Below are 27,133 nucleotides of genomic sequence, written 5' to 3'. Positions count from 1 at the left end.
CAGTCAGTGGCAGCAGTCAGTGGCAGCAGTCAGTGGCAGCAGTCAGTGGCAGCAGTCAGTGGCAGCAGTCAGTGGCAGCAGTCAGTGGCAGCAGTCAGTGGCAACAGCAGGTAGCGGCAGTAGCAGGCAACGACAGGCAACGACAACAAGCAAACATCCTCTGCGAGTCCAAACAGGCGGCAGCAACAGCAGCAGTCGCCCTGCAGGAATAATCTCTCCGTGCTGCCGGCAACACAAGCGAGCGTGTGCTGGGCTCAAGGGCAAAGCTGCTCACCCACCCTGCGGATACGGACACCGCATCGCCCCCCCCCAGCCCCGCGTCCGTCCTTGTTGACGACACCGCCGCTTGGGCCACGCACACGCGGGCCCAGCCATGGACCCCGACCGCAAGCGCGCACGCTTCGTGGACGGAGACGTCGACGGGTACGGAGACGACGATGAGAGGCCTCCCTCCGAGGCCACGGCGCTCGAGCGGGAACTCTCCGACGAGGGGAGCCGGGCGTCCGGCGCGGAGTCGTGGCGACGTTGGGACGCGGAGACGGTGGCCAAGTGGCTGGGGAAGATGGATGTGCCGGACGAGGTCTGCATCGCCTTCAGAAGTGCGTAACGCTCACACACACGCCGTGGGGAAGCTGTGTTTGTATTCCCCCCCCCTCCCTGGTGTTGGTGTTAAGAGGGTACGCAATCAATGCTGAGGCCACCCAGAGGAGGTCCGGTACGGGTTCAGGTATTTATCACTGATTTGGCCCTTCGTTGGACTCGATTCAGCTCGCATGGATCGTAGCGCAGTGCGCTTATCACTGCGCCATTGCGTGTTCGTGTGTATTTTGAACTTTCGCACCACCATGCGTTAGCCAAGCGTGCTAATCGGAGTTGCCTGGGAGCGAAGGACAACGAACGACCTGGCGTGAGGTGAGGTAAGGCAGGCTGGGAACTTTGATCAGATGTTGGGTAACTCGAGCACGACCTTGATTAGATCTTGGCATATAAAACCCCCGGGGTGGGGGGGGGTCCATTTATAGATCAACGCCAGCCAAGATCATCTACTTCGAGATGAACGATGCCTCTATCTTCCCCTCCTCCTTACAGACCCATCTGTTCGTACTCGCCTGCCCCATCCTCGTCTCGTTGATCTACGTCAACTTCACTTCCCCTCTCACGCATCATCGTCGTGGTCGTCGTCCTCATATTTACAACGTTCACCGCCCCATCTCATTCCATGCCACGCTTGTGTTTTTGCACCATCGTTAATTCACTGTACAGCGCTTTGGTTAAAGCTTTATAAATGTGATTAAGATTGCATACATGTCAACCCCTTATCAGTGGTCCTACCTTTCGATTTAAAGCTTTCGTGACTGCAGGGATTCATCTTCTTGGTTCTTTCGGTAAAGTCACGCAAAAGGGAAATAATAAAATAATAAAAATAAAACATAATAAAATACAATTCTCACGACGTTTCGGCCACAACGCAAGACAGCGTCTTTCCGACAGACCTGTTCTTCACCTGAGGACGGCTGCTTGTGTTGTGGCCGAAACGTCGTGAGAATTGTATTTTATTATGTTTTATTTTTATTATTTCCCTTCTACGTGACTTTACCGAAAGAACCAAGAAGATGACCCTACCTTGTTACAGACCAATTCAGACCTCATTGGTCACCCCGTGCTCCTTATAAATCTCAACGTTCATCCTACAAAGTACCACATCACTAGGGAGAAACACAAACAAATAGAGAAACACATTTTTTTGCGCGTATTGAAACGGCTGTACGTCGTTTGGACCTGAAAACTCAATTTCTCCCGTACAATAATACGGGTAAACCGTATGGGTTGACAGCTATGAGTTTATGATGATTGAGTTTCAATTGCTCCATCTCATCGCTGAACATACTTGTGGCCGCGTCCCATTACTTTCCCGTCATTCCGTCATTATTTGCTGACCTTCGGCCATGTCCCTTCTAGCCACATCTCGACAGTTTTGACGTCTTTAACCTTTTATGTAGTTGTATTGTATTGGTCGAAAAAGCTAAAAATAACAACGGGCCAACCCTAATGGCATTTGAATTTGGTGCAGTATCGATAACAAATGCAGTAAAGCAGTTGTTGGCTTTTAAAGTGAGGGCTTGGAAAACCAAACACGGCAGGTGCCTAGCTTGTTCAATCTTGTTCGCCATTGAATAGAATACAATGCAATGGGCTGGATCACTTGCAAACACTGTCAAGCCGGGCTTAAGCCAGTAGCCAACAACACACCTCCGCAACATACAATAGGGCCACCGTGTGAAGGAAGTGAATCGCGTGACCTCATGCCATATATGCAACTGGCTGTAAAGATCTTCTTGGTTCTTTCGGTAAAGTCACGTAGAAGGGAAGTAATAAAATAATAAAAATAAAACATAATAAAATAATTCTCACGACGTTTCGGCCACAACACAAGCAGCCTTCCTCAGGTGAAGACCAGGTCTGTCAGACGCTGTCTCCCCGACAGACCTGAGGACGGCTGCTTGCGTTGTGGCCGAAACGTCGTGAGAATTATTTTATTATGTTTCATTTTTATAATTTTATTACTTTCCTTCTACGTGACTTTACCGAAAGAACCAAGAAGATGAATCCCTGCAGTCACGAAAGCTTTAAATCGAAATTTAGCTGTAAAGAATATACACAAATATAGTTTAACACCTAGGCTTTCGTGACCAATATAATCCGTAATAGAGTTTTTTTGGGGTTATATCGTGTAAATATATAAATGTGTCGTTAAAACCCGCCACCACCCGACACAGCCAACTAGTAAGGGGTTGGCACGTAACATTTGCAATTTAATTCTAAATGTTATGGCTTGGCTCTCCAACACACCGGTGTGCTGTACTAGTGACGAATTGGCACGTTCTGTTTACGTGACAACCCTTACTAGTTGGCTGTGTCGGGTGGTGGCGGGGTTTAACGACACATTTATATATTTACACGATCTAACCCAAATAAAGCTCTATTAAACACAAATATAGTTTAGACGGTGATATGTTGTTGCTTGATTCATCCCCGTGCTTATGAGACTGAAATAATGTCACACGTTTTCTTCATATGCTGCACTTTTAGATCTAAATGGAAAACTAATTTCTTTAGAACTGCTTTTTGTGTTTAGTTGTCTTTACCCTGCACCTCCGATTAGCACGGTTGGCTACCTACGGTTCAAAATAAGTTAAACGTACATACAAACACTTGACAATCTGATGGCTTTTTATTATTCCACGCTTTTAATTAACTCACTAAGTCTGTTGTCGTATCCTCAAAAAATCTTGTAACTCAATTTTTACCCACTTCTCAATGTGCTATCGACTGCAAACTTGATATACTTATGTCATACTGATGACAAGACTATATTATATCATGAAAAAATCCAAAACATATTTTTTAAAAACATTTTACACATTTTTCTTTAACTCACTGTCTGTTGTCGTATCCTCAAATCTTGTAACTCAATTTCAACCGTCTTCCCAATGACGTATCGACTGCAAACTTGGTATAGGTATGTCATACTGATGACAATACTATATTCTATCATTAAAAAAAAATATATTAAAAAACAATCATTTTTACGGGTCTAATTGTCCACGCTCAACTCACGTTGGCTGTAAATCACCACGGTCCCTTACGTTATGGCAAGCCCCGGGGCCACTTCCTGGAGTCGTGGAGTTCTGCCATTACTAGTACGGTACATTTCATTAAAGCTCCATGTGATGAGGGCTTCTTCAGGATCATAAGGAGCTGAACATGCCTGGTCCAGCTCAAACACCCACTGGAGAGCAATAAAGCACAACCGGAAAATGGGCAAACTTACGCACTAGGCCGTATCTTTTAAGCACAGCCAGTCTCTTTAAGATTATTTGTTATAATCAGGCAAAAGGTCATTTTCGCAATAAAATGTTGACGGAGGGCATTTAAAACCTGGTGGAGAAAACAGAAGGAAAACATATCACTGACGTGTAGCCAAGGTTGGTCTATTTTTGCAAGGGAGGTCATGAGAAAAAAACATCTGCTGGGTGTCCGGTTATGAATAGATTTTACTTTTGTTTTTCACAGAGCATAACATCACGGGCACAGTGCTACCGGACATTACAGAAGACCACCTGAAAACAATTGGTGTTAAGTAAGTACAGCACGGTAACATTTGAACAACTTCCTCAGCCTCCAAACTTGCCACAAGTCACACTTGACCCTCACGCAGATCCATGCGTATTTGAATTTGTATTTGAAGCTTCTATTCTTTTGTGATTGATACTTGTAGACCCAATGTTAGTGATTCATTGGTGAGTGAAATTCAGTATTGTAATATCCCGTCATAATTCAGTAACGATATATATGGAGAAGGGATGGCCTGATCACACAACAACAACTGCCATTCGCCACGAAGGGGCGGTGACGTCACTACGTCGCTTGTGCCAGGCTATGTGCACTTTAAGGCCATGTGAAGTGTTGAACGCCCACTGCCTGGAGGTCAAGGGACAGCCCCGGGTGCCGTGGGTTGACTGAGATGACAGATGACTGAGATGACTGAGATGAGTGGCCGATGCACCACCTCTGCCCCCTACTCTGCCAAATTGCTGCGTTTTAGCCGCCTGGCGCTCCGCTCATTGTTGTGAGCATTGCCTCCCATGTGCGACAAGTTCCCTGTCGCGCATGAGAGGCGCGGTTTATATTTTAAGTAATGGTGGGGGATGCGGTTGTGCATTTTGGCATCAGCAACAGCTGACAAAGGGGAAGTGGCTTTTTTTGCTGGCGACTGCTGATTGCTTCTCATTCGCGGTTCAAAGCAGAGATGACCGATTCATCACAAATCATCATCGCTCGTCATCAAGTATTATTTTTGACCGTGCTTGCCATCACGCCTGGCTCCGACTCCTCTCTGATCAGGGTAGTGGGAGGGGGATGGTGGCAGAACAGCTGTTGAGTGGGGGGCCATCGTGACAGGAGAGTGAACTTGAGTGGACGGCTGTGCAGGGCTCTCCATAGCACCACCCCCGCCCGCCCGCCCACCCTGCCGCCAAGCGCTGGCGCTGTCTCCCATGCGGTGCCTCTCAAGGTGCCGGAGTCAAAAGCTGTTTGAGATCATCTTTCACCAAAGTCTCACGGAGTCTCAAGAACTTTTTTCAGACGGGTCCTGCAAAGTTTATTTTTCACAGTATGGGGCGTTGTCGCTTGCGTGTAATCCCTAGAGGTAATGCTGGGACGTTAGGAATGAACGCACCAGTTGGCAATGCACTTTTAAATCTAAATTGAAAACGAATTTATTTAGAGCTGCTTTTTGAGTTTAGTTTGTGGTCATTCCCCCGCACCACCGATTAGCACGGTTGGCTACATACGGCGCGAAAGAAGTTGAAGATGCATACAGTGCATACAACATAGACTACAAATTAGGAGTTGAAGGGTCCGTTATTTTCAAGCTGATTACACACCACTCGGTAAACGTCGAACAGTTGTATTCTAACCAAGTATTCGTTCAGCAGTATGTAGTTGGCTAGTATACATACTGCACAGGTACTGTATTGTGCTTTGCATATGTGCAGTAAAAATACGTTTGTACACGTCGTTGCTATAAAATGCATTTCATATATTCGAGGCCCCAAACAACCATTGACAGTGATATTTGTTCTTAGGAATCAGTTTCAATATCAACATTTGCTAGGCGACAGTCGGTTCACCGTGTGGAACTCGGTGAAGAAAAATGTGCAGGCGGTTTTGTGCAGGTGTTTCGACTTGCAGCACACGCATGTAAACGACGGCCAATGGCAAAAGCCCTTGTAATCGTCCACAATCTGCTTGAATAAAGACTTTCCTGTTGTTGCCACCCCATGGTCTCGGGAGATAGTCATCCATCTGGCTTCTGCACACGAGCTGATTACATCGCTGTGTCCCCACTGTGAACGGACTCTTAGGCATGGACCTTATTTTGTATAGATGTTACGTTCGTATGTATGTTGAACTTCTTTCACACCGTACGTAGCCAACCTTGCTCATCGGAAACCACATTGGTTCCAAATGGCAGCATTCGCTTCCGTTGGTCATGGCAATACTACGATATAATATCCAAGATTATCAGGCAGTCTCGTTTTGAAATATGTTGTCATATTGTGATTGTCGTTACTCATTTAAGTTTAAGAAATTGTATTTTCTAATTCGAATATTTATGAAATAAGTTATGCGATACTCATATCGCGATAATAGACATATTGTGAAGTTGGTCTTGTATCATGTAAAATGTATGTCGCAGCAAGCCGAATTGGGTGTTGGAAGTTCTGCAGGATTAGGGTCATCATCCCGACCGTAATAAAAAAAAATTTGAAATTGCAATCCTCCTTATTTCCACTGGCAGGAAACTGGGAAATCAGCTGAAAGTTCTTCAAGTTTTGAAGATCATGTGCCAGGATTCCAAGCAGAACATGAAGGCAAGTACAACCATTTTTTTTCATGCATCGTCATCATCGTTGTCGTCTTCTCACCAATTTCCATTCTTACTCCAAACTCTGTAACGCAAGCATTTGTACTCGCGTCATTAACGCGGGGGACGCCTGTGTGCACATTCACCTTCGACAGGTGTTCAATGACCCCATCCACGGGCACATTGTACTGCACCCCTTGCTCGTGAGAATCATCGACACCCCGCAGTTCCAGCGCCTCCGCAACATCAAGCAGCTGGGAGGCACCTACTGGGTGTTCCCCGGAGCCTCGCACAACCGCTTCGAGCACTCCATGGGGTGGGTTGTCCCTCTACGGGTCGTTCCGCCACACCTCCGGTTAGCACGGTTGACTACGTATGGTGCGAAAGAAGTTCAACATACGTACATATAATTCTAGATTTGAAGCTTTCGTGACTGCAAGGATTCATACTCTTAGTTCTTTCGGTAAAGTCACGTAGGTATACCATCACCACATCATCATCATCATTACCATATCATCATCATCATATCATCATCATTACCATCATCACCATATTATCAAGCCACTGGAGCTATGCACTTTTAAATCTAGATTTAAAACTTATTTATTTTAGAACTGCTTTTCGTGTTTAATTTGTTGTCCTTCCCCCACACCTCTGATTAGCACGGTTGGTAATGTACGGTGCGAAAGAAGTTCAACATACATATATACCATCACCACCTCATCATCAACATCACCACCACGACCATCTCATGGTCGTAGCATGGTTGGCTACGTAGGGTGGAAAAGAAGTTCAACATACATACAGCAGGGCTGGATGCTCATTGAACATTTTCCACTGGCACATCTGAGCCGAGCCAATGGAGGGCCCTCATGGTACGATGGTATTCCACTTGTTTACAAGCCATACCGAGTCGAAACAAGCTAGGAAACTCTGGCTTCATGAGACTTTGAAAATTGAAATGTACTTATTTAACCAGGAAAACCACACCGAGGTAGAGGGAAATGTATGTGTGTATACATGTGGGGGATAACTGGAAAACCTTGAGAAAATGCACACGCGCACGAGGGGGCAACACTCTATCCCCGTTCAGATGGAAAGGGAGTTTAATGACTTTCGTGTGATCCATCGGCGTGCACAGCCACCACTGCCCGGCGTATGAAACTGGTTCTGGTGCAAAGCAGGGCCCAGGAGTGAGGCTACAGTAACACTTTAGTTGTACTTGACATTGGACAGGTGTGCTTTGAGGACACCGTGTGTCACCGTGTCATCTTCGCGTGTCTCGACTCGTCCATTGCGTGTCACGTCCGGGGTACAGCTCAAACGACCTGGCACCTCTGCCGGGCTGGCTCGGCACAGCCCCCGGCGTGAATCTGTCCAATTTACGTCCCGCGCCCGAAACGCTGATTCGCTCTTTCTCCAGCGGTAACTCGGGGGGGGGGGGGGGGTTTACTGTGCAGTCGCTTCGGGGCTATCGGTCGTGGTGTCACCGAGAGCTCTGACCCCGCGCGCACGCGAACGTTTAACCCCCTGCAAAACACCGCTGGGTCCGTGGTGCATTGTGTTGCCCCCCGCCTGTGTTGTGCGCCCGCAGGGTGGGTTACCTGGCCGGGCAGCTCGCCACGGCCATCCAGAGCAGGCAGCCCGAGCTGGGCATCAACGAGAGGGACGTGCTGTGCGTGCAGATTGCGGGACTCTGCCACGACCTGGGTGAGTTCAGGTTCAAGTTCATTTCAAGTTAATTTATTAGGTATAGCCCTGTGAGCCATTCGGCTCTTGAATCGGGTGCAACCGCAACAAACAAAACAAAAACATGAACAAGAAAACATCTTAAAGTGACTATGTGACTATGTGCAAATTGAATATCCAGGAAAAAATAACAGCAAAAATTCCAGAAAAAAAGCACCGTACACCAACGCTGTGTGCAAAAATCCCAGTGGGATGCAAGTCTGTTTGAGTTTTCGCCAGCCCACGTCGTTTGCTGTCGTCAACGATGATGACTGGCGGGTGGATGGAAATCGTGAAGCGTGTCGATTACCAAGGATAGTAATTCGCTTCATTTGGGTGTGCAACATTTTCTCACCAAAATTTAATTTATAGTGACAAAATTTTTTCATGCTTTAGACCAAGAGAATGACTACATTATAGGCACAGGCTAAGAGTTGGCTAACATTCCACAGGTTGTCATTGAGTAGATCAGGGTTCGGCAAGCAAAATAAAAAGAGGAGTCTTCTTGTTCGGTAAAAAAAAATCTACATTTCAAAAGCTGCGATACACGCGAATATGAAACGTCACAAAAGTGGCTCCTTAAAGGGATGCACTCAGAAGAGCGGTTGATGTTTCAGTGGTTGTTCTACCCCACGTGGTCGCGTGGATTTTTTTTTTCTCCGGGTCCTCCGGTTTTTCCCTCCACATTTTGAAACATGCATTGAGATTATTTCGATTATTTTGACTGCTATAAATGTCCAAGTGTTGTATGTGTCGGGTTATGAAATTTTGATGAAAATAATAAAAATTAATAATTTTCCGAAAAATGCGCAAATCGCATTAATTATGTTAATGTGTGTATTAATATGCATAAATTATGATGATGCGTGTAATTATATGCATAAATTATGATAATGCGTGTAATTATATGCATAAATTATGATAATCGCTGAGATAATCGTAGTAATTTATGCGGATGCTTGCGATGATGTTAATGTGTGCAGTTGTGATAATTAGGCTCAGCTTCGTTTATCCAGAGTTGTCAATCAGGATAACACGATTATCATCGATTAAACGTTTACCGATTATCCTAGTGTGTGTTATGATATTTAAGGTCACCAGTTCAGATCTCATCACAGGATACAGCTTTTACGAATAAGACAGTTTTGCATGGACTTGGAAAGAAGCACTCGAACAGTTGGTGTTAAGCAATTTTATTCTAGGAGGGGTGTGGAATATTATTTGCTTGCGTGTGCAAATCTTGCTGTTTGTGCTCAAAACGTGATCACCCTCTTCTCTCTTTTGCGAGAGAAAACAAACTAAAACAGAGCGAGAATAAGCAGACACCCTCGCAATCACTCCTCGCGACCTTCCTAACCCTCCAAGCATTCATGGGCCATCTGTTTGTGCTGCGGGGAGACAAAGGCGGCCGTGCTTAACTCAAACACGCGAGCACCCTCCCTCTCTCCGCATCTCTTGCGAGAGAAAACAAACCATGTCAGCACAAACCCCCCCCCCGCCCCTTTGCGACCTCCCTGCTCCCTTCTTGCCCGCCCCGCGCGGGTCATTCCGAGGCCAGACCCCGCTGGGAGACAAGGGTGGCTGATGAGATGCCTGCAATACACCCATGTGGTCCTGTGTATTACATTTATTCTTGAACTATATTTTATGAGTTTCTTTGGTCTTGGTATCGGGGTTATCATTCGTCTATGTTTAATGAATATTCGTCATGATCCTCGTCACATTATTATTTTGGGTTTTGCCAAGCCTAGTTCTCCAGAGATTGGTGTTTATTCTGAGTTAACTCTTTTTATGTCCGGAGGTTACGTGTACTATGCACTTAAGCTTTCTGGAATTCGTACTTTTTAGTCCTTCGGAAGGTCGTGTAGATAGGAAACATACACTTCTAAATAATATGTATGCGGTGAATATAAGGGAATTACTAATAATAAAAAGTATTGTTTGTTGGTTAATTATCTATGTTAAGTCTCTACTTCTCGGCAAGGAAAACGTTAAGAAAACGCGAGTTTCAACCGTTGTTTGCTCTGCCCTTATCTGGACATCTCCAGATGTCTTTGGGAGGCTAGTCCATACATCTTTTGTCCATCTGGATGTCCATGACCTCTTTGTGACCGAACTCTCAACATTTTAACCGCCCTCCATGTTTCATGGATTCCTGGTGTTCTTGTGAGGAGAAGTGAGTTGTTTTCATTAATTAATTAAAAAAAGGTATATATATAGATTAAAAAAAAATTATTATATTTTTTTTGAATTGTTCTTAATTAAAAAAAAAAGGCATAGACACAACACAAGTGATGAGCCACTTTGTTGAGCTATTATTTGTGGCCAGGTCGCTTCTGAAACATAAGTTAATACCTCGGTGAGCTTTGCCTGGTAGGATGGGGATGGTTTCGTTTTATTTGTATGTGTTTGGGCGATTTATTTACCTATATTGTACTTTGCAATACTCTTATGTTTTTTGTACTGTTTGTTGTTGTAACGTTCTTACACGCCCCAACTGGACATCTTTGAAAAAAAGCTTCATAGCTCATCGGATTCCTCCAGTATAAATAAATATTCTGATTCTGTTCACTGCACTGTAAACCCAACGACCCAAGTTTCAATTCCTGCCCACAGCCGAGGGCAATGGCGAGTGACATTGAACCCATCCTGGCCTCTCCTCCCCCACCCTCGCAAACCCACACTGACCAGTTTGGTGGGAACGGTCACAGGTACCCCATGATCGCCAGGGAACAAATCCTTCCAGCAGTGAAATGACTCTCGTTGTGGATAAACAAAATATATATTTGCCAAAGTGACACCTTTGTTCGGCTTTAGGTTATTGTCATAATTATTATGTCCGCTGCTTGTGTTACAAAGACTCACGGTTCGTATCCAGCAGCCGCCCTGGTTAATAGTGCGTGTTAATTAATGTTCAACATACGAGGCGTCTGCATCACATGGGATGCTAATGATTATTTTAAATTGTTCGCAGACTGTAGGCCATTGTGTGCCAGCGCCATGATTCAAATTTGAAAACTGTATCTGTAAATTACTCGTTAAAAATCGAGATAACAATCATCACCCCTTCCAGCGACAACTTGGTGAAACCTGCTGAAAAATATTCATGAGACTCGGAAATAGTCTGTTGCAATGCCCTCGCAGCTGCCGCAGAATCTGATCTAATGTTTGATGTGCTGTTGTGTGTTGAGGATAGTGAGGAGTGGTCGTGTAGTGGTTAGCACGCTATGAACCTGGCAAACCGAGTTCAATATCTCACTCACGATTAACTAACAGATATTTGAACCGATCCTAGGCCTCCTCTAGGTTAAGCAGCCTTAAATGAGTACCTGGTGCAGTGTGTACACATCACCAATTGGAGGTCAGGCACGGTGCTGGCCACCCACCCCATCGTGTGCCATGCCGGCCTTCATAACAGCACTCACCCCAAGAGTCTGACAGGGGCTTACGGGGTTTCTTTACCTTTGTCTTCATTTAGGACACGGCCCATTTTCCCACATGTTTGACAACAGCTTCATCCCGGCTGCTCGCCCTGGATGCAAATGGAAGGTGATACCTTTGACAAGTTTTCAATATTTTTTTGTCAGTGACACCTCACGTGCAGTATTTTGTTATAATATTTAGATGCTTTATTGTAGCATAACTCATGCAAATGGGGTCTCTCAATGTGCTAGAATTTGTAATACCCTTCATAATTAACGTTTTTGTGTTAGATCGCGTTATTTATAAATGTGTCGTAACCCTCCACCACCCGACACGGCCAATCAGCAAAAAAAGTGTCACGTTGACAAAAGACAAATAGTTCACTGCTTTAGCCCACCGGTGTGTTGAAGCGTGAAACCACAACATTTACAATTTGTTTTTGCTGATTGGCCGTGTCGGGTGGTGGAGGGTTACGACACATTTATAAATAACGCGATCTAACCCAAAATCGTTAATTATGAATAATATTGGTCGCGAAAGCCTGATACGTGTTAATTTGTAATACCATCAGATTATTTTCTGTGGCAAGAGAACTGTCACTTAGAACCCCATCAGCACTCATAATGAGTTTATTGTGGTCGTTCGTTTAATTGCACTCATCGTAATTCTGTAACTCATTATAAGTAGTATCGATCCATATTATTGCTGGTGATGAGAAAGTGTGCTGTTCATAAGTCTGTACTTGCTTCGTTTGTGAACTCATCTGTCAAATAACAGATCAAATTGTATTTTTACTGTCAACAAAAGCAAAAAAGGAAGATGTTAACATTTCAGCTGACTGGCCTTTAGGAAATGTCTTAGTTATACTGATAATTAATCAGTTTTACTGATAATTCATTTTATTGTACTGATTGTAAGCCTAATGGTTATAGGCATCCATCTAATCATACTGACGTGAAGCCTAAACATGTTAATCACACACATCTGTACCGATTGTTAATCATCGCCTGGTTTACCACGGCCGCCCACGACTCATTGCGTGTCCGTGTCTCCTTCAGCACGAGGTGGCCTCCGTGCAGATGTTTGACCACCTAATCCAGGCCAATGGCCTGGAGGAGGTTCTGAGCAAGGAGTATGGCCTTAAGTTGCCGGAAGACCTGGACTTCATCAAAGAGCAGATCGCTGGGCCCCCGGCTGACATCGCCAATAGCTCGGGTCCTGGTAGTGGCGTCAATAACTGCTTTGCCAAATCGCCGCACGTAGACCGGGAGGAGGGTGGCCAGCAGGTGCAGGCAAAAGAAGTGAGTTGATATTGAAGGGTTTGCGTAGTGGCGCTTTGGTTAAAGTGCTCAGCCCGTAAGCAGAGGGTTGCGATTTAAAATTCTTGTCGATGGGGTGACTCATCCTATCCATGCTTCCTCTGTCACTGTCCTGCTACTCATTCTAGATTTGAAGCTTTCGTGACTGCAAGGATTCATACTCTTCGGTTATTTCGGTAAAGTCACGTAGGTAAAAAAAAGTATATAATAATAATTTAATTAAATATTAAAGAATAAAAAATAACTCGATTAAATCACGACGTTTTGGAGGCAACACAAGTCTCCGTCTTAAGGTGGGACCGTCACAGCTAAATTTACTGTATCAAGTGAAGAGAAATCCAAGAGACAAGATTTTAAATACTGGTTAAGGGGAGGGGGGATGAGCTTATCTAAATGTGGCAGTCAGGGACTGGGAGGGTGGGGAGGGGCTACTCATTGTGGCGTATTTGTAACCTCGATGAGGAAACTGCTTTGCCGTGATTTCATCTTTGCTATAACATTTGTTATTGTCCTCCCTGTTCCTCTTGCACATGTGGCTTTGCGCACAAAGTAGCAACTCGTGAGTCTTATGTCCTGTTCTGATGGTGAACATGTATAGCCCTGGGGGGAAGCTGAATGATGTCTTCACTGGCCTCCGCTAAAATTCCACACTCGCATGAAGGGCTTCCTCTTATTGTGTCAAAGACTACCTGTCAATCTTAGTCTTTGTCAACCTTTTCTTCCTCTTTGCCAAACGGCAGTTCCTCCCAAGTGTTATCCATCACGCCTGTAGCTAGGCATCCAAAACACTTTCGTCTCCTTCATTTTATTCCGGTGTACGGTTCAGCTCTTTCAACAGCCGCCTGTCGTAGTTCACTTTCATCGGTGCTTCTTGCCGCCCACGGGGTGTGCAATAGTCTTCTTCAGCATCAGAGTTCACAAGCTCCTGCTTCCTTGAGTAGCTTAAGATTAGTGCTATTTGCTTTGGAAGTCAACATTGATTGGTTATGTTGGGAGACTGGTGCAGACCATGGAATGTGGCATTTCTACCATTGGCTCAGAACCACCAATAGAGATGAATACCTAATTGATTGTCTGAGCAGGGAGAAACTTCTTACGTTGGTTAATGAAAGTATTACATTTTGTAAGATGTATTTTTCAGTTTTTTTTGTTGTTGCACAATTTACTCCCAATTTGTGCCATCGGCATTGAGCCATTGAACAGATAATCCATTGGGAAATATTTCAGAGCAGTGTGGCCCTTAAATCAAAGAGTGGCTGTGGATAAGATGTGTACAGGTATTCTCCACAACAACCTTCAAGTGACCCTAATTACCCCGTCGAGTTGCTGCTGAGCCACATTCTACCCACCCCGCGGCCCCACGCCCACCACACCCGTTGGGCACTGATGGTCTCCCACCCAAAGGCTAACCCGGCTCTCCCGACTTAGCTTCTGAAAATCCTACAAGGTCAGATCCATTTGGGGTGATTTTCTCATAGGCATTTTGTGGGATAACGTAGCCTCGAGCTGTATTCTTCAAACGATGCAAAATCTCCGTGCACCTGCCCCCTCCCCATGTTGAATGGTTTACAAATCCTGTTTTTTGTTTTTCCAAAAGTGGCCGTACAAAGGCAGGACCAAGGACAAGGGGTTCCTGTACGAGATTGTCGCGAACAAGAGCAATGGCATAGATGTGGACAAGTGGGACTACTTTGCCAGGTGCCCATGTCACATCCTCACCTTCCGTTGCGCGGCGAGGCTATTTGAGATTTTTTAACATGTAATTTAGCGACTGCTTATGTTGCATTACGTTATTTTGTGGGTAATTGGTGGGCAGCGAATCCACAAAGTCTCTGTTATTACGTTTGCTACCTTAAACAAGTAGAGGAAAAATCATGAATGCGCACGAATTGCGTAACGCTTTTCGACTCGGGTTTAATTCGCCGCCGCATCCTCGTTGTCTTCACCGGCACGAAGCCACCTCGAGACACTTTCAACTCGAGTCTGAAAACTTGGCAAGACGCCCCTCGACACTAGTCACGAGGCTCGGTGAGGCTTTCCTGGGTAAGAAAGTGTAATGATCACAATCGCAATATCTGTTGGAAAGCATCAAAAAACGTGGATTCATGTACGTTTCTTCAACTCTGCCTCGCTGGCCTCTCACTGTGCTGTGAAGAAGGGCTATTGCCCTAAACGTCGCCTATGATGTAGTCGTTCTTAAGGCCACACAGTGTTCATGACGAATGTGTTGATTTGTGCTTAGTGGGCCACTGCCAAAGCAGCAGCAGCAACAGTGGCAGCAACGCCAAATAATTCACTTACGTTTCTGCTGCGTGTTACTAGGGGTGTGAGAATGCATCGATTCAACAATAACGATTCCTAAGTTAAGGATACATGCATCTAATCACTCGTCTGAGAATTGACGCTTTTAAATTAACGTACATTGTATGAAATGCATTCACGTGACCCCTCCAACCACAAGAGGCTGCTACGAATTGTATTTTAAACCTCAATTGGTACATTATTTTAGCATCTTTAGGAGAGAAAATTGTTCGAGGCTTATATTTTAGTAACATTCTTTCCCTGACGCTATTCGACAACTCTCGTTCTTGGGAACTTAACTCAGCCGTGAATGCAATTACGACGATAATTTACAATCCTCTCTCAATCTACTGCTGGATGATGTCTTCCCCGTGCCCCTTATCACTCATCGGGGTTGTTTGGATATACTTCACCACCATGGTCACTGCAGATTTGTGAAGGGTAGTGCTCTTCAGAACCAGTTTGGATATCACCCATCACTGATGGTTAGCAGTGGCCAAAAATCATAGATGTTACAGTGCATTTGATAACCACTGCGCCACCACTCCACCCCACTTAGTCCTTTCGCTTTTCTTTATAACTGATATATGACAAGGCCATGCCTGGGGTGGCAATTTACATTCATTTGCCAATTGTGTAACCCAGGAACGTTGATTTCCCTCCACAGGGACTGCCACCATCTCGGAATTCAGAACAACTTCGACCACAGGCGCTTCATCGAGTTTGTGCGCGTCTGTGAGGTCGAAAACGAAAGGACGAAAAAAGTGATTTGCTTCCGAAACAAGGTGAGATGCCCGATGTCAAAGCCTACGTGTAATATGACTTGCTCATCACTGCTGCTAGCTGACGGGCCTCCGCTACAGGACTCTCTAGAGCATTGGGGGGGGGGGTCAGCAACCAAAATAACAAGAAGAGACATTTTTTTTCGAATTCGGAAAAAATTAAAAATAAAAATTTCAAGAGCCGCAATGCACGTGAATACGAGACGGTGGGTCCTTCATAAATAACGTCACGAAGCAAGTCCCTAAAGAGCCCGCCGCATGCAGGTCCGAAGCCACAGGTTGCCGACGCCTGCTTCATAGTGTAAAAAAACCGAATAACGTAAATTCAGTAAAAAAAACAGCTGCCCCGTCACGGGGGAGCCAAAGAACTGCATGTGGCTCTGGAGCTGCCGGTTTGTCGACCCGTGCTCTTGAGGGCAGTGTGTCTACTCTTCCACGCTGCCCATACGTCTCGGACAAGGTGGGAGTTTTTCTGCCGGAACTGTGCTCTTTAGCTGTGATATAAAAACAATTATACGGTGGGAGGGAGGACGGCGCGTCACAAACACGGCACCCTTTACATCTACGAACGACTTCTCTGCCACACAACATTCTGAGCGGCGATAGCTTAGCAAGCGTTTTCTAGCCACGTGCAGAGATGCAGGGATGTGCGTTGTGGACGTGGGGGGGGGGGTGCGGTGAGAGGGTTTGGGCTCCGCGTGACTTACCCACGCCGACGTTGTTGTGCCCGTCACCGCAGGAGGTGGGAAACCTCTACGACATGTTCCACACGCGCAACTGCCTGCACCGCCGCGCGTACCAACATCGAGTGGGCAACATCATCGAACTCATGTACGCAGCGCCCCCTGCAGCTCACTCGTGCACACACACACACACTAGTACTTGTGCACACACATGCACGAGTACTTGCTCACACGCATGCGCATACTCGCGCGTCACCGACTCGCACACACACACGTGTACTTGCGTGTCTCCAACTCGTACCTGACACATCAGCGGAAACTCGCTGCACAGCACTTGGGTCGTATCAAAGTGTTAAACTTCGTGGGGCAGAAGGGGGGTGGGGGGGGGTCAAATATTCTAGGGTCAATAAAATTCGTAGCACTTCTTGGAAAGGTCCATAGTGTTCCTACCTATGCAGCAACCTGTATCCACCACAGGAATACGAATTTTCCCCCCATTGGCTCAAAATTGACAACACAGATAATTCTTAACACCTGTTTTATAGCCAGAAAGGGGAAACCCTATTATCATAATTTAATACTGGCAAAGGAGGTTTCGTGATACAGATAATTCCCATGACTCTATTGCTTGTTTGAGGACGGGGACACCAGAAAATTATTGAAAGACTAACTTTACTCTTTCCAAATGAAATGGCTAAACCAGTAATATATTGTCGAGTTAAATCAAATATTCAACCCTTTGCCCAGTTCACTGCTTCATGAAGGTTTGCCCACGCAATATTGATCACGGATGTTATTTGACCGGACTTCACCACGCTGATCAATGCTGGTTGGTGAAGTGGGTGGGTCAGGGACCCGTTTAGATATCACTCGCCAATGATATTGGCCATGTCTAACAGGAGTCGCTTCTGCCGTGCCATCTCTTTCGCTTGGAACCTGTTGGTCCAATCATGAGCACTCGCAATCCGGACTAAAGATAAAGTGCCGGGCATTCGGCGCGAGTGAAAGACGACAGGACAAACGCGACTCACCGCATGATTTTTATATATATATTTTACTGCCGTTAATTGCGTGCTCTTTCGTCGGTATGCTCCCTCCAAGGATCAAGGAGGCTTTCCTCAAGGCAGATAAGCACATCAAGATCGAGGGATCTGGCGGCAAGATGTTCTCCATTTCCGGGGCGATTGACGACATGGTGGCCTACACAAAGCTCACAGGTTGGGGCTGCACACAGCGGCGGACGCTGGAGATCGATTGTCAGTTGTTAGTTGTGAAATGTTCCTTAGGGCACCCTGGGGGTGTTCTGTGCAATATTGATGTGCTTGTCTTTGTTTTTATTATTATACACTTTTATTTTAAGTTTATATGGTTTCAAATCTTGGACACTTAACACATTCCTGCGGAGGGAGCTGGTAGGAACGTTGGGTTGCTCGGTCAATGGCCAGGGTCAACGGCGTGGTGTATTCCGCAAATATGCCCGACTGTGAGGGGCGGGCACAAGCCGGCATGAGTAAGTTATACGTTGAGTTTTATAAGGGCACCACGGGGTGATCAGCCCCTCCCCACCCCCCACCCAGCCCCACCCGCCCCACCCAGCTCCTCCCCACCCTCCCCACCCAGCCCCTCCCCATCCTCCCCTCTCCACCCAGCCCCACCCCTCCCATTTTTGGATGTACGACGGACGGACGGGTGGTTCCTACCAGTATAAACTTCACTTGCATTGCTGAACAAACATATCTCTCCCTGTTGTGATTTTCTCTGCGTTAATCACTTGGGCTGATTTAAAAAGGGCGATTTCTTTTTTGGTGTCTGTGCGTTTCAGACCTGATTTTTTACGAGATCCTGCACTCGCGCGACCCCAATTTGAAGGAGGCCAGGGTCATCCTGGAGAACGTGGTTTGCCGGCGCCTCTACAAGTTTGTGAATCACACGCAGCCCGGGGAAGGGAAGAACCCTCTTGTAAGTGCGCAAGAAAGGAGCCCACTGCGGACCCATGTGATGAAATGCGCTTGTGATTTGACGTAAAGATTAACAGGACATTTTAAAATATACGGTTGATCATCGATAATCCGGCTCGCGATTGTCCGGCTGCTTCCAACATTATCCGGCAGTTTCAGGCCGATCCGGCGAAACCGGCGAAACCGCTCCAGGCCGACGATTGGAACCATGTCCGTGACAATAAAAGTAGCTAATTCTTGAATTCAGTGTAAAATATTATATACAGTACATTATACACTACGTACAACTTAAACAATGAAAATACTGCACTACATGCATCACCCCATGCCGAGTCTTCGAGTCTGGAGTAGCAAGTATGGTACAGTAAATCAGTAACTTTTTACAGGATATTCATTTTTGTACGTTTGTATATTTGTCCGTGCCAATTTCATCGAGTAAACAAATATAAAACACAATTTTTTTTACCGACTTTACCGAAAGGACCAGAGAGTATACTAAAATATTTATAACAACACCCAAAAAGCACAATGCAATAATGTGCAAAAATAACCAATTTTAAATAATGATGTCGTGAATTATTCAGCTTTTTTGAAAATCCGGCGCCCCCTTTCTGAAGCAGCCAGACTGTAGATCAGGTATATTGGTTACTTGGCAGAGATGTCATGAGTTTTGTGATTTGTTTTTTTTGAGTGATCTGAATTGTGCGTAACATAAAAGTGGATAGACTGTGGACTGTAAAGGAGGTTGACTCAAAGAATCAACAAGGAATTAGTCTTGATTTGAAGCTTTCGTGACTGCAGAGTCTGAATGACACATCCTAGGCTTGGAGCGTCTATTTAAGCTTATTATGTTTAATGTTTATTATTTTATTATTTCCCTTCTACGTGACTTTACCGAAAGAACCAAGAATAAGGAATTAGTCCTTTAAATACCAGGGGGAAACCAGCCGGAGGATGAGAGGGAAGGGGGTACATTTTCAATATACGAACTCAACACATTTGTCAATAACACTGCCTTGAAAGGAGGGGAAAAAAATATATAGGTGATGTTTCATGCAGTGCCCCTTTTTTATATCACACAAAGGCAAGAGCGACAGACTACGAGTTGTAAAACGCACTCTACCCCAATGGGGCTCCGAGGAGAATTTAATTATTAAAACAATATCCAGATGAGCAGTTAAATTGGTTCACAAATTAGTTACTTCTGAGTAGATAATGAGTAACAGACAAACCTTTAAAAAAAAGACAAAATGAATGTATTCCTGCACAAACTCATCTGTGTTAAAAGTTGCATCCTGGGTAACCATGTTACAGTGTGGTGGTATCTTATTAAAAAGAGTGACCCATTGTCTGCGTAGAGACTAGGGTCAATAAAATTCGTACCATGAAGAAATGTTTTCCAGGTTAAACAATATTAAATGTGTTAATAATGGTATACGCTTCGATATATTCTGTGATTCTATGATGTTCCACGTTAATTGTATCTCTTGGATTTCTGAATATCGTCCAATTGTGGGTATTGTCGCGACGTGTGGATTTGAATTGTGCAGCGTTTGTGTACATGTGGGTTTCATTGTCTGGTCTGACGCGCCCGTGTTGGTGACCTTGTCCTTGCAGGATGAGGTCAAACTGGCGAAGGAGATCGCTAACTCGGAACCGGAGACGCCATTCAACGTCAAGTTATACCCAGAGGACTTTGTGGTGCACGTAAGTGGCTTTCTTTGATGATGGTTATTCCAGTAATGATGATGATAATGATTACTCTCTTGGTTATGATGGTAGTCTAGTAATGATGATGAAAATGTGAGTGGGTTGATACTTTGTTGTGTTGCCATTGTACTGAGACCACCGTTGTTAAACATTACACATGTCCATTGCAGGTGGCTAGGAGTTGGCAGTACGGCAATGGATTGATCTGTTTGTTTGGAGATTTGAGTGTCATCTATCATGTGTGTCGGTTATCTTTGGTTACTGAAATTTCGTCCCACACCAAACATTCAGTAATGGTATTGGATAACATCCTGATCCAGGACTCTGTTAAAATATAAATGTGAATCTCAGTGAGGCTTATGTGAGTTTTAACACGTCGGCTTTCGCAGCCAATATTATCCATAATAGAGGTTTTTGGGTTATATTGCGTAAATATAAATGTGCCGTTAAACCCGCCACCACCCGACACAGCCAATTAGTAGGGTTTGTCACGTAAATAAAACATGCTAATTCTTAACTAGTTCAGCACACCGGTGTGTTGGAGAGTAAACACACAACATTTACAAATCGAGTACCATGACGTTTCGCCCGTAATTACAACCGGCCTCATCAGGCGAAAGCCAGAGTTGTGGAGAAATCCTCTTGTTTCGGTCCATATAATTTTATTATATTATGTATTGGGGTGGAGTGGCGATGCAGTGGTTAGCACACTATGCTACAAACCTGACGAATTGAGTTAAATTCCTGGCCACGTCTTACATCATTGCTGAGCGATATCGGAACCAGTCCTCCCCCCCCGGCCGACTTGCATGCACCAGCAAGGTGAAGTTTGATAACCCCCCCCCCCACAAACAAATTAAACCCATGATTGAGATATCCTGGGGGATGCCTTCATCCAGCAGTGGATTAGCTGGGCGGTGATGCCGCACGCCTCTAATCAGGCGCTGTGGGTGGGTCAGGGTTGGTGGATTGAACAAGTTTTCTCAAACGCCCTTGCCGTGGTGTATTGAGGTGCCATACCCTGGCTCGCCAGGAGAAGGCAGTACAGCAGAAATGTGTACTCCACCCGTATCGCGCCTGTATGAGATCGTTTCCCCAGAGCATCATGTGCGTTTTCTCCGGCTGCTGTGGTTTTCAACAACTACCGCCATTCGCCACTAAGTGGCGGTGACGTCACCACGACGCTTGTGCCAGGCCATGTGCACCTTGAGGCCACGTGAAGTGTCGAACGCCCGCTGGCAGAAGGTCATGGGACAGCCCCGGGTGCCGTGGGTTGACTGAGATGACTGGCTGATGCACCACCTGTAACCCCTGGCGCTCCGCTCGTTGTTGTGAGCGTTGCTCCTCTGCTGTGGTTTTCTCCCACGTGTAAACACTCATCAATTGGCCGATAACACCTTAATATATAGAGGGACTGCTGCAGAGCTTGGGGTAATGGTTTGGTGCCAGCTCATTGTGTGGTTGCCGTCCTGCTTGTCTGTGGCTCCTCCTCCTCGCGCCGCTCGAGTTGTTCTCTCTCTACGAAAATGAGCGAATAGCCGCGTGGCGCGTTACAAGTTGTGAATTTATTAAATCGCTGCGATAAATAGTTTTTTGCTTTTTTTATTCACCAGGTGTTGCCGTTGAGTGTTTCATTTTTGTGCTGCGTCGTCGTATTTAAATCTCGGCTGAAGCGAGAGCCAGCGTTATGACTTTGTGCCCTTGCAGGTAATTAACTTGGACTACGGAATGAAGGAGAAGAACCCCATCAACAATGTGTGGTTCTACTGCAAGGAGGATCCCGACAAGCCGTTCAGAATCTGCAAGACACAGGCGAGTGTGAGCATTAGAACAGTGACGGCCAGGTGTTGGGCACCATGGTGGTGAGATGTTATCTCCCTCGCCTGGTATGCAGGAGGTCGTGGGTTCGATCGCGACCCTGACGATCCCTGCGGTATATTTGGAGTTTGTATGTTCTCACAGAGCTTTGCAAATACCCATGTCATTCTGATAAGCGAGACTGATCCTGGTCTCTTGAGTTATCCACCTGGTTAGATAGAATAACCTTAAATCGTGAACCGTTCGCCAACCCGCACCGATGCGCATGGTGAAGTACGAGCGAACGAATGCCCATGGGCGGCACCGCATGGGGCAGAGGACTTTATTCCAGCAGTGGATTGACAAAGGGGCAGAACGTTATGTCATTATAACACTGTGGTCAACTGCATTGGCTCTCTCAAGCTCCACTCTGACTTAAAACACATTCCTGCGGAGGGAGCTGGTAGGAACGTTGGGTTGCTCGGTCAATGGCCAGGGTCAATGGCGGCGTGGTGTATTCCGCAAATATGGCCGACTGTGAGGGCGGGCACAAGCCGGCGGTGAGTAGGTTAAACATTGAGGTTTATAAGGGCACCACGGGGTGACCAGCCCCTCCCCACCCAGCCCCACCCCTCCCATCCCCCACCCAGCCCCACCCTCCCCACCCAGCCCCTCCCCACCCTCCCCTCTCCTCCCCACCCAGCCCCTCCCTGCACGACGGACGGACGGACACAATAATCCCCTGTGGGCTAGTGTAACCAGGAGGTTCCTACCAGTATAAGTAACTCTTTGTGCCTTGCTATTAATATCGATTGACCTAATGTACAGTTTATTTGGGACGGTAATACTAAACTATTGAACTGTTTTTTATTTCGCCAGGTAAGGCCCACTGAACTATATAGCTATTCTTTTAGGAAGCGACCTGGCCACAAGTGATAGCTCAACGAAGCGGCGTGTCGCGTGGAAATTTATGGCAGCCAAATCATCTTAATAGCTGGGAGCCGCAGACGCTACGCAACTGACGTTGTTGCCTTGAGAGCAGTCGCCCCTTGAACGACGATGACGAGAGAGAACTTGTGCGATTAACGGAACCGGTACAAACAAACAAGGTCATGGCCTTTCTTTTCCTGCAGGTGTCAAAGATGCTGCCGGAAATATTTCAGGAGCAGCACATTCGCGTTTACATCAGGAAACTGGAGCCGGAATACCTCAAAGCTGCCAAGCAGTACTTCGTGCAGTGGTGTCTGGACAAGAAGTTCATCATGCCTCAGGTCTGATGCCTCCACATACACGAGTGACACTCATTAGAGTTTGACTAAGAAAACTATCATAGCGCAACAAAAGCTCTTTACTAAACAATTTCTTATTTTACCAAGTAAGGCCCACTGAGCAATATAGCTCTTTTTCATAAGCGATCTGGCCACAAATGATAGCCCAATGAAGTGGCTTATCATATGTACATTTTTAGCAGCCCAATACTCTAAAGGCATGTTTCTAAACGTGGAGCGAAAAACCCGAGAACCCGGAGAAAAATCCACACGACCACGGGGACAAGATTCAAACTCCAAATATACGGCAGGTGTCAGAGTCGGGATCGAACACACGACCTCCTGTATACCAGACGAGTTAGTTAACATCACGTCACCTCCACACCAAATGGAACACAAGTCATGCCAATAAAATGATAGACCTACTTTTGCGTCCCATATTTGTATGTATGTTGAACTTATTTTGCGCCATACGTAGCCAACCATGCTAATCGGAGGTGGGTGGGGGGGGGACATCAAACTACGTACGAATCGTGCAACTGAGTTGATGTTGTTACAGGATGGAGAAGTGGTGGCCCCAGGGCTGACTCCATTCAAAGAGAGCTGGAAGCGGAACGCTGACGCCAACTCCGACGAGAAAGTGCGACAAGCACCCAAGGAATGCCAAAGGAAACTTTTTTTGAAAGAGAACACCAAATGATATGCCCGTGTAAAAAAAGCACCCATTTAATTTTACGTACGGTTTTGAAATTGTGGTCGACATTTAACTGCATTTTTAAATCCTTTTCCTTCTTTTCTGAAGCACTCTTGTTGCCTTACTGTTTGCTACGCAGATGTTCCCAGGTTATGCTGTACATCTCTCCGCTGTGCTTGCGAGTTGTACCGCGTGTTGTTGTTCGGCACGATACCTGACAATTTCGCTGCTCTTCGTGCCGGACAACACGCGACGCAACCTGAAAACACATCGGGGCAGCTCTTGCAGCTTTTTTCCGCTTTGTAACAATAGTTAAACGTGGCCTTTTATTAAGTGAATCTCGCTTGCAAGTTTAGACCGTGCAAGCCTAATGGCATGCAGAGTTGTTGTGTGTTTCTACTTAGTGATAGGGTTGCATGCACGATGATACCACTGAAGTGGGTTTCAGTGCTGATCGTGTTCATACTGGGATACAGGTAGGTTGAGATTATTACGGGTAAAACTTTGCGTATCTCCCGTGTGTCTGTTGTGTTTAACGCTATGCACTTGGGGGGGGGGGTGGAAACAATGCGTTGATTCTTTTATCAATGTCGATTCTTGACCTCATGATACATGCACGGAATTGCGCGTGTGTGGACTTTGGTGCGTCGGATTAAAAGATGGGATTCGTGTCACTCGTGCAGCCGCGAGAGCCGCCGCTGCCGTCCACCTCGTGAGAAATTGGATTGCCGAGTTGAATTGTCAACGTTTCATTGAACCGTCCCGAGTCGTTTCGGCCACACTCTGCGCTCTTCACATCACGACGCTTGAGTCGTCATCAATCCACTGCTGGATGAAGCCCCTCCCGCCACGCAGTTCTCGTAATTTCACACGATCCTGCGACGTCGGGTTTATGTTGGGTGTTTTAATTTGGATGGGGGGGGGAGGTTTTGTTGTACACCACCAATTGGGGCAGCTTGCAATATCAGAACAATTGCCATCTTAAATTTCGATTTAAAGCTTTCGTGACTGCAGGGATTCATCTTCTTGGTTTTTTCGGTAAAGTCACGTAGAATGGAAATAATAAAATAATAAAAATAAAACATTATAAAATAATTCTCACGACGTTTCGGCCACAACGCAAGCAGCCGTCCTCAGGTGAAGAACAGGTCTGTCGAGAAGACAGAGTCACCTGAGGACGGCTGCTTGCGTTGTGGCCGAAACGTCGTGAGAATTATTTTATAATGTTTTATTTTTATTATTTTATTATTTACATTCTACGTGACTTTACCGAAAGAACCAAGAAGAATTGCCATTTTATAATAATACAACAGAATAATAGTCATGAGGGTTTTTTGACCATGATTCACAATTATCTCAATTCGGCTTGGTGAAGGGCAGTCCCATTGCTTTTTTAAGAGTCTAAATAGTTTTACATTGTAATGTGGTGGATGTGTACGGCAAACCTTTGCTTTTATGCAAAATTATTTTTTTACTGCTTTAAATGTGTGAACAAAAAAATACGTAAAGCTTCGGTCAGCGGTGCATTTCAATTAATGCAGCAACATTTATGTTGGGCTTTGTTTACATCACGCTACTTACTTCAGCATTTTTAAGTACCACATGTTTTAAGATGTTTGGATTGTCTTCACTCCACTTAACACGATGCTCCTACATTAAGTGGGCGTCCGTTTGAGATGTTTTTCACGCTTTAATTTCCACCGTGTGATAACTCGTGTTTGGGCATTGTACGTGTGCCATTCGTATCCAGGTCATTTGCATTCTCGAGGAAATGGGGTGCTTAGGGGGGACCTACCTTTCAGCATGTGGCTCTGGTGTTTTATCCACTTGCTAGCATCAATAATGGGAGATTTCAGGGCTATGGAAGTTACCAATTTAAAATCTACACTGCTTATCGTGCTGTTCCTGTTCTTCGGGCTAACCATTTCATATTGTGAGAGCTCAGTAAACATGTCAACATTGGCCCAAAGTTTCCATGATTACTGAGAAGCTTTGTAATGTGAGCTTGCAGTTATATTTACAACACAGATGTGAATAAAACCTACTGAATGTTGGACGTTGTTGCGCTTGGCGTCTGTATAAAGTCCACTGTAAGCATCGTCCCAATGGGTTTTACATAACCCAAGTATGATGATGTCTTCGTATCTATAACAGAATCATTGTTAAGCGCCATTGCGGAGAGGGGTAATAACACAACACCTCTCCATTTTTGTGTCTCCACGTAAAAAATGAAAATATTTTTTACACATGCCTCCATCTGCTCGACTTTGAGTGCATCTTGGTAGTGTTGTATTGGTTGAAAACAAGAAAACTCCACTGGTTTCAAGGGTTCTACGTCCCATTCGCAGTTACGCTTGCTTGAACCAGTTCGGTACTGGTCGCTGAATGTAAGAAATTGTCCCTGTTCAACACGAAATTAAGTAATACATAACACAGTAATTCAGTCGTTGTGAGTAGAGAATATGGAAAGTGGGTATTATTTATTTTGTAATCAGAATATAAATTTTTTATAATTTCCAAGATTGTTCTTTGGTGTGATGGGTTCGCTAGTTAACACGCTGTTATTTTTTGAGTGTGTTTAATTTAGGCAGATGTCTTACGGGTGTTTGTGTAATTTTGCCCAGTTGCATAAGCTTAAAACGTCACTGTGTTACGTGCTATTGCATCCTTTACTTCTTCTTAACCAAGTGCCTTTATTCTGTGCAAAAAAAAGTGATTTGCTTCCATGGAAATTCGTTGTTCTCTAAAAATGCTTCTATAACAGATGGGAAATACAAGTGGGAAATAAATGTTTTCCCCCTTCGAAGTGTATACCTACCAATAGATAACGTGAAAACAATCCGTATCCTGTAATTTCAGTTGAAGCGTCTCTTCTTAAGGATGTAATCATTCGTTAACGTTTTTTGTGTTGATCTTTAAAAAAAAAATGTTTTAACATTGGTGGTGCTCTTTTAGTTGAGGTTGTATCTTGAGTTATAATTGTAAGCGTTGTCCTAACTTAAATGTTTTTTGATTGAATAAAGTCTTGATTTTTCTAAGA

At 45.2% G+C, this 27,133-nt stretch overlaps 1 protein-coding gene across 1 annotated transcript; it reads left to right on the top strand.

The window, feature by feature from the left end:
• On the top strand, positions 1-27,133 carry SAMHD1 (SAM and HD domain containing deoxynucleoside triphosphate triphosphohydrolase 1). Its single transcript, XM_078613746.1, has 16 exons — positions 1-599; positions 4,075-4,141; positions 6,365-6,437; positions 6,586-6,746; positions 8,025-8,140; positions 11,637-11,707; positions 12,640-12,882; positions 14,498-14,598; positions 15,869-15,986; positions 16,723-16,814; positions 17,768-17,883; positions 18,489-18,625; positions 20,242-20,331; positions 22,042-22,146; positions 23,265-23,402; positions 23,959-27,133. The coding sequence occupies exons 1-16, from the start codon at positions 374-376 to the stop codon at positions 24,097-24,099; spliced, it is 1,995 nt and encodes a 664-aa protein (XP_078469872.1). The 5' UTR covers positions 1-373; the 3' UTR covers positions 24,100-27,133.

This window comes from Lampetra planeri, chromosome 42 (genome assembly GCF_965212315.1).
Source record: "Lampetra planeri chromosome 42, kcLamPlan1.2.h2, whole genome shotgun sequence".
Taxonomy (NCBI): domain Eukaryota; kingdom Metazoa; phylum Chordata; class Hyperoartia; order Petromyzontiformes; family Petromyzontidae; genus Lampetra; species Lampetra planeri.
This window is presented reverse-complemented; position numbering and strand designations above follow the sequence as displayed.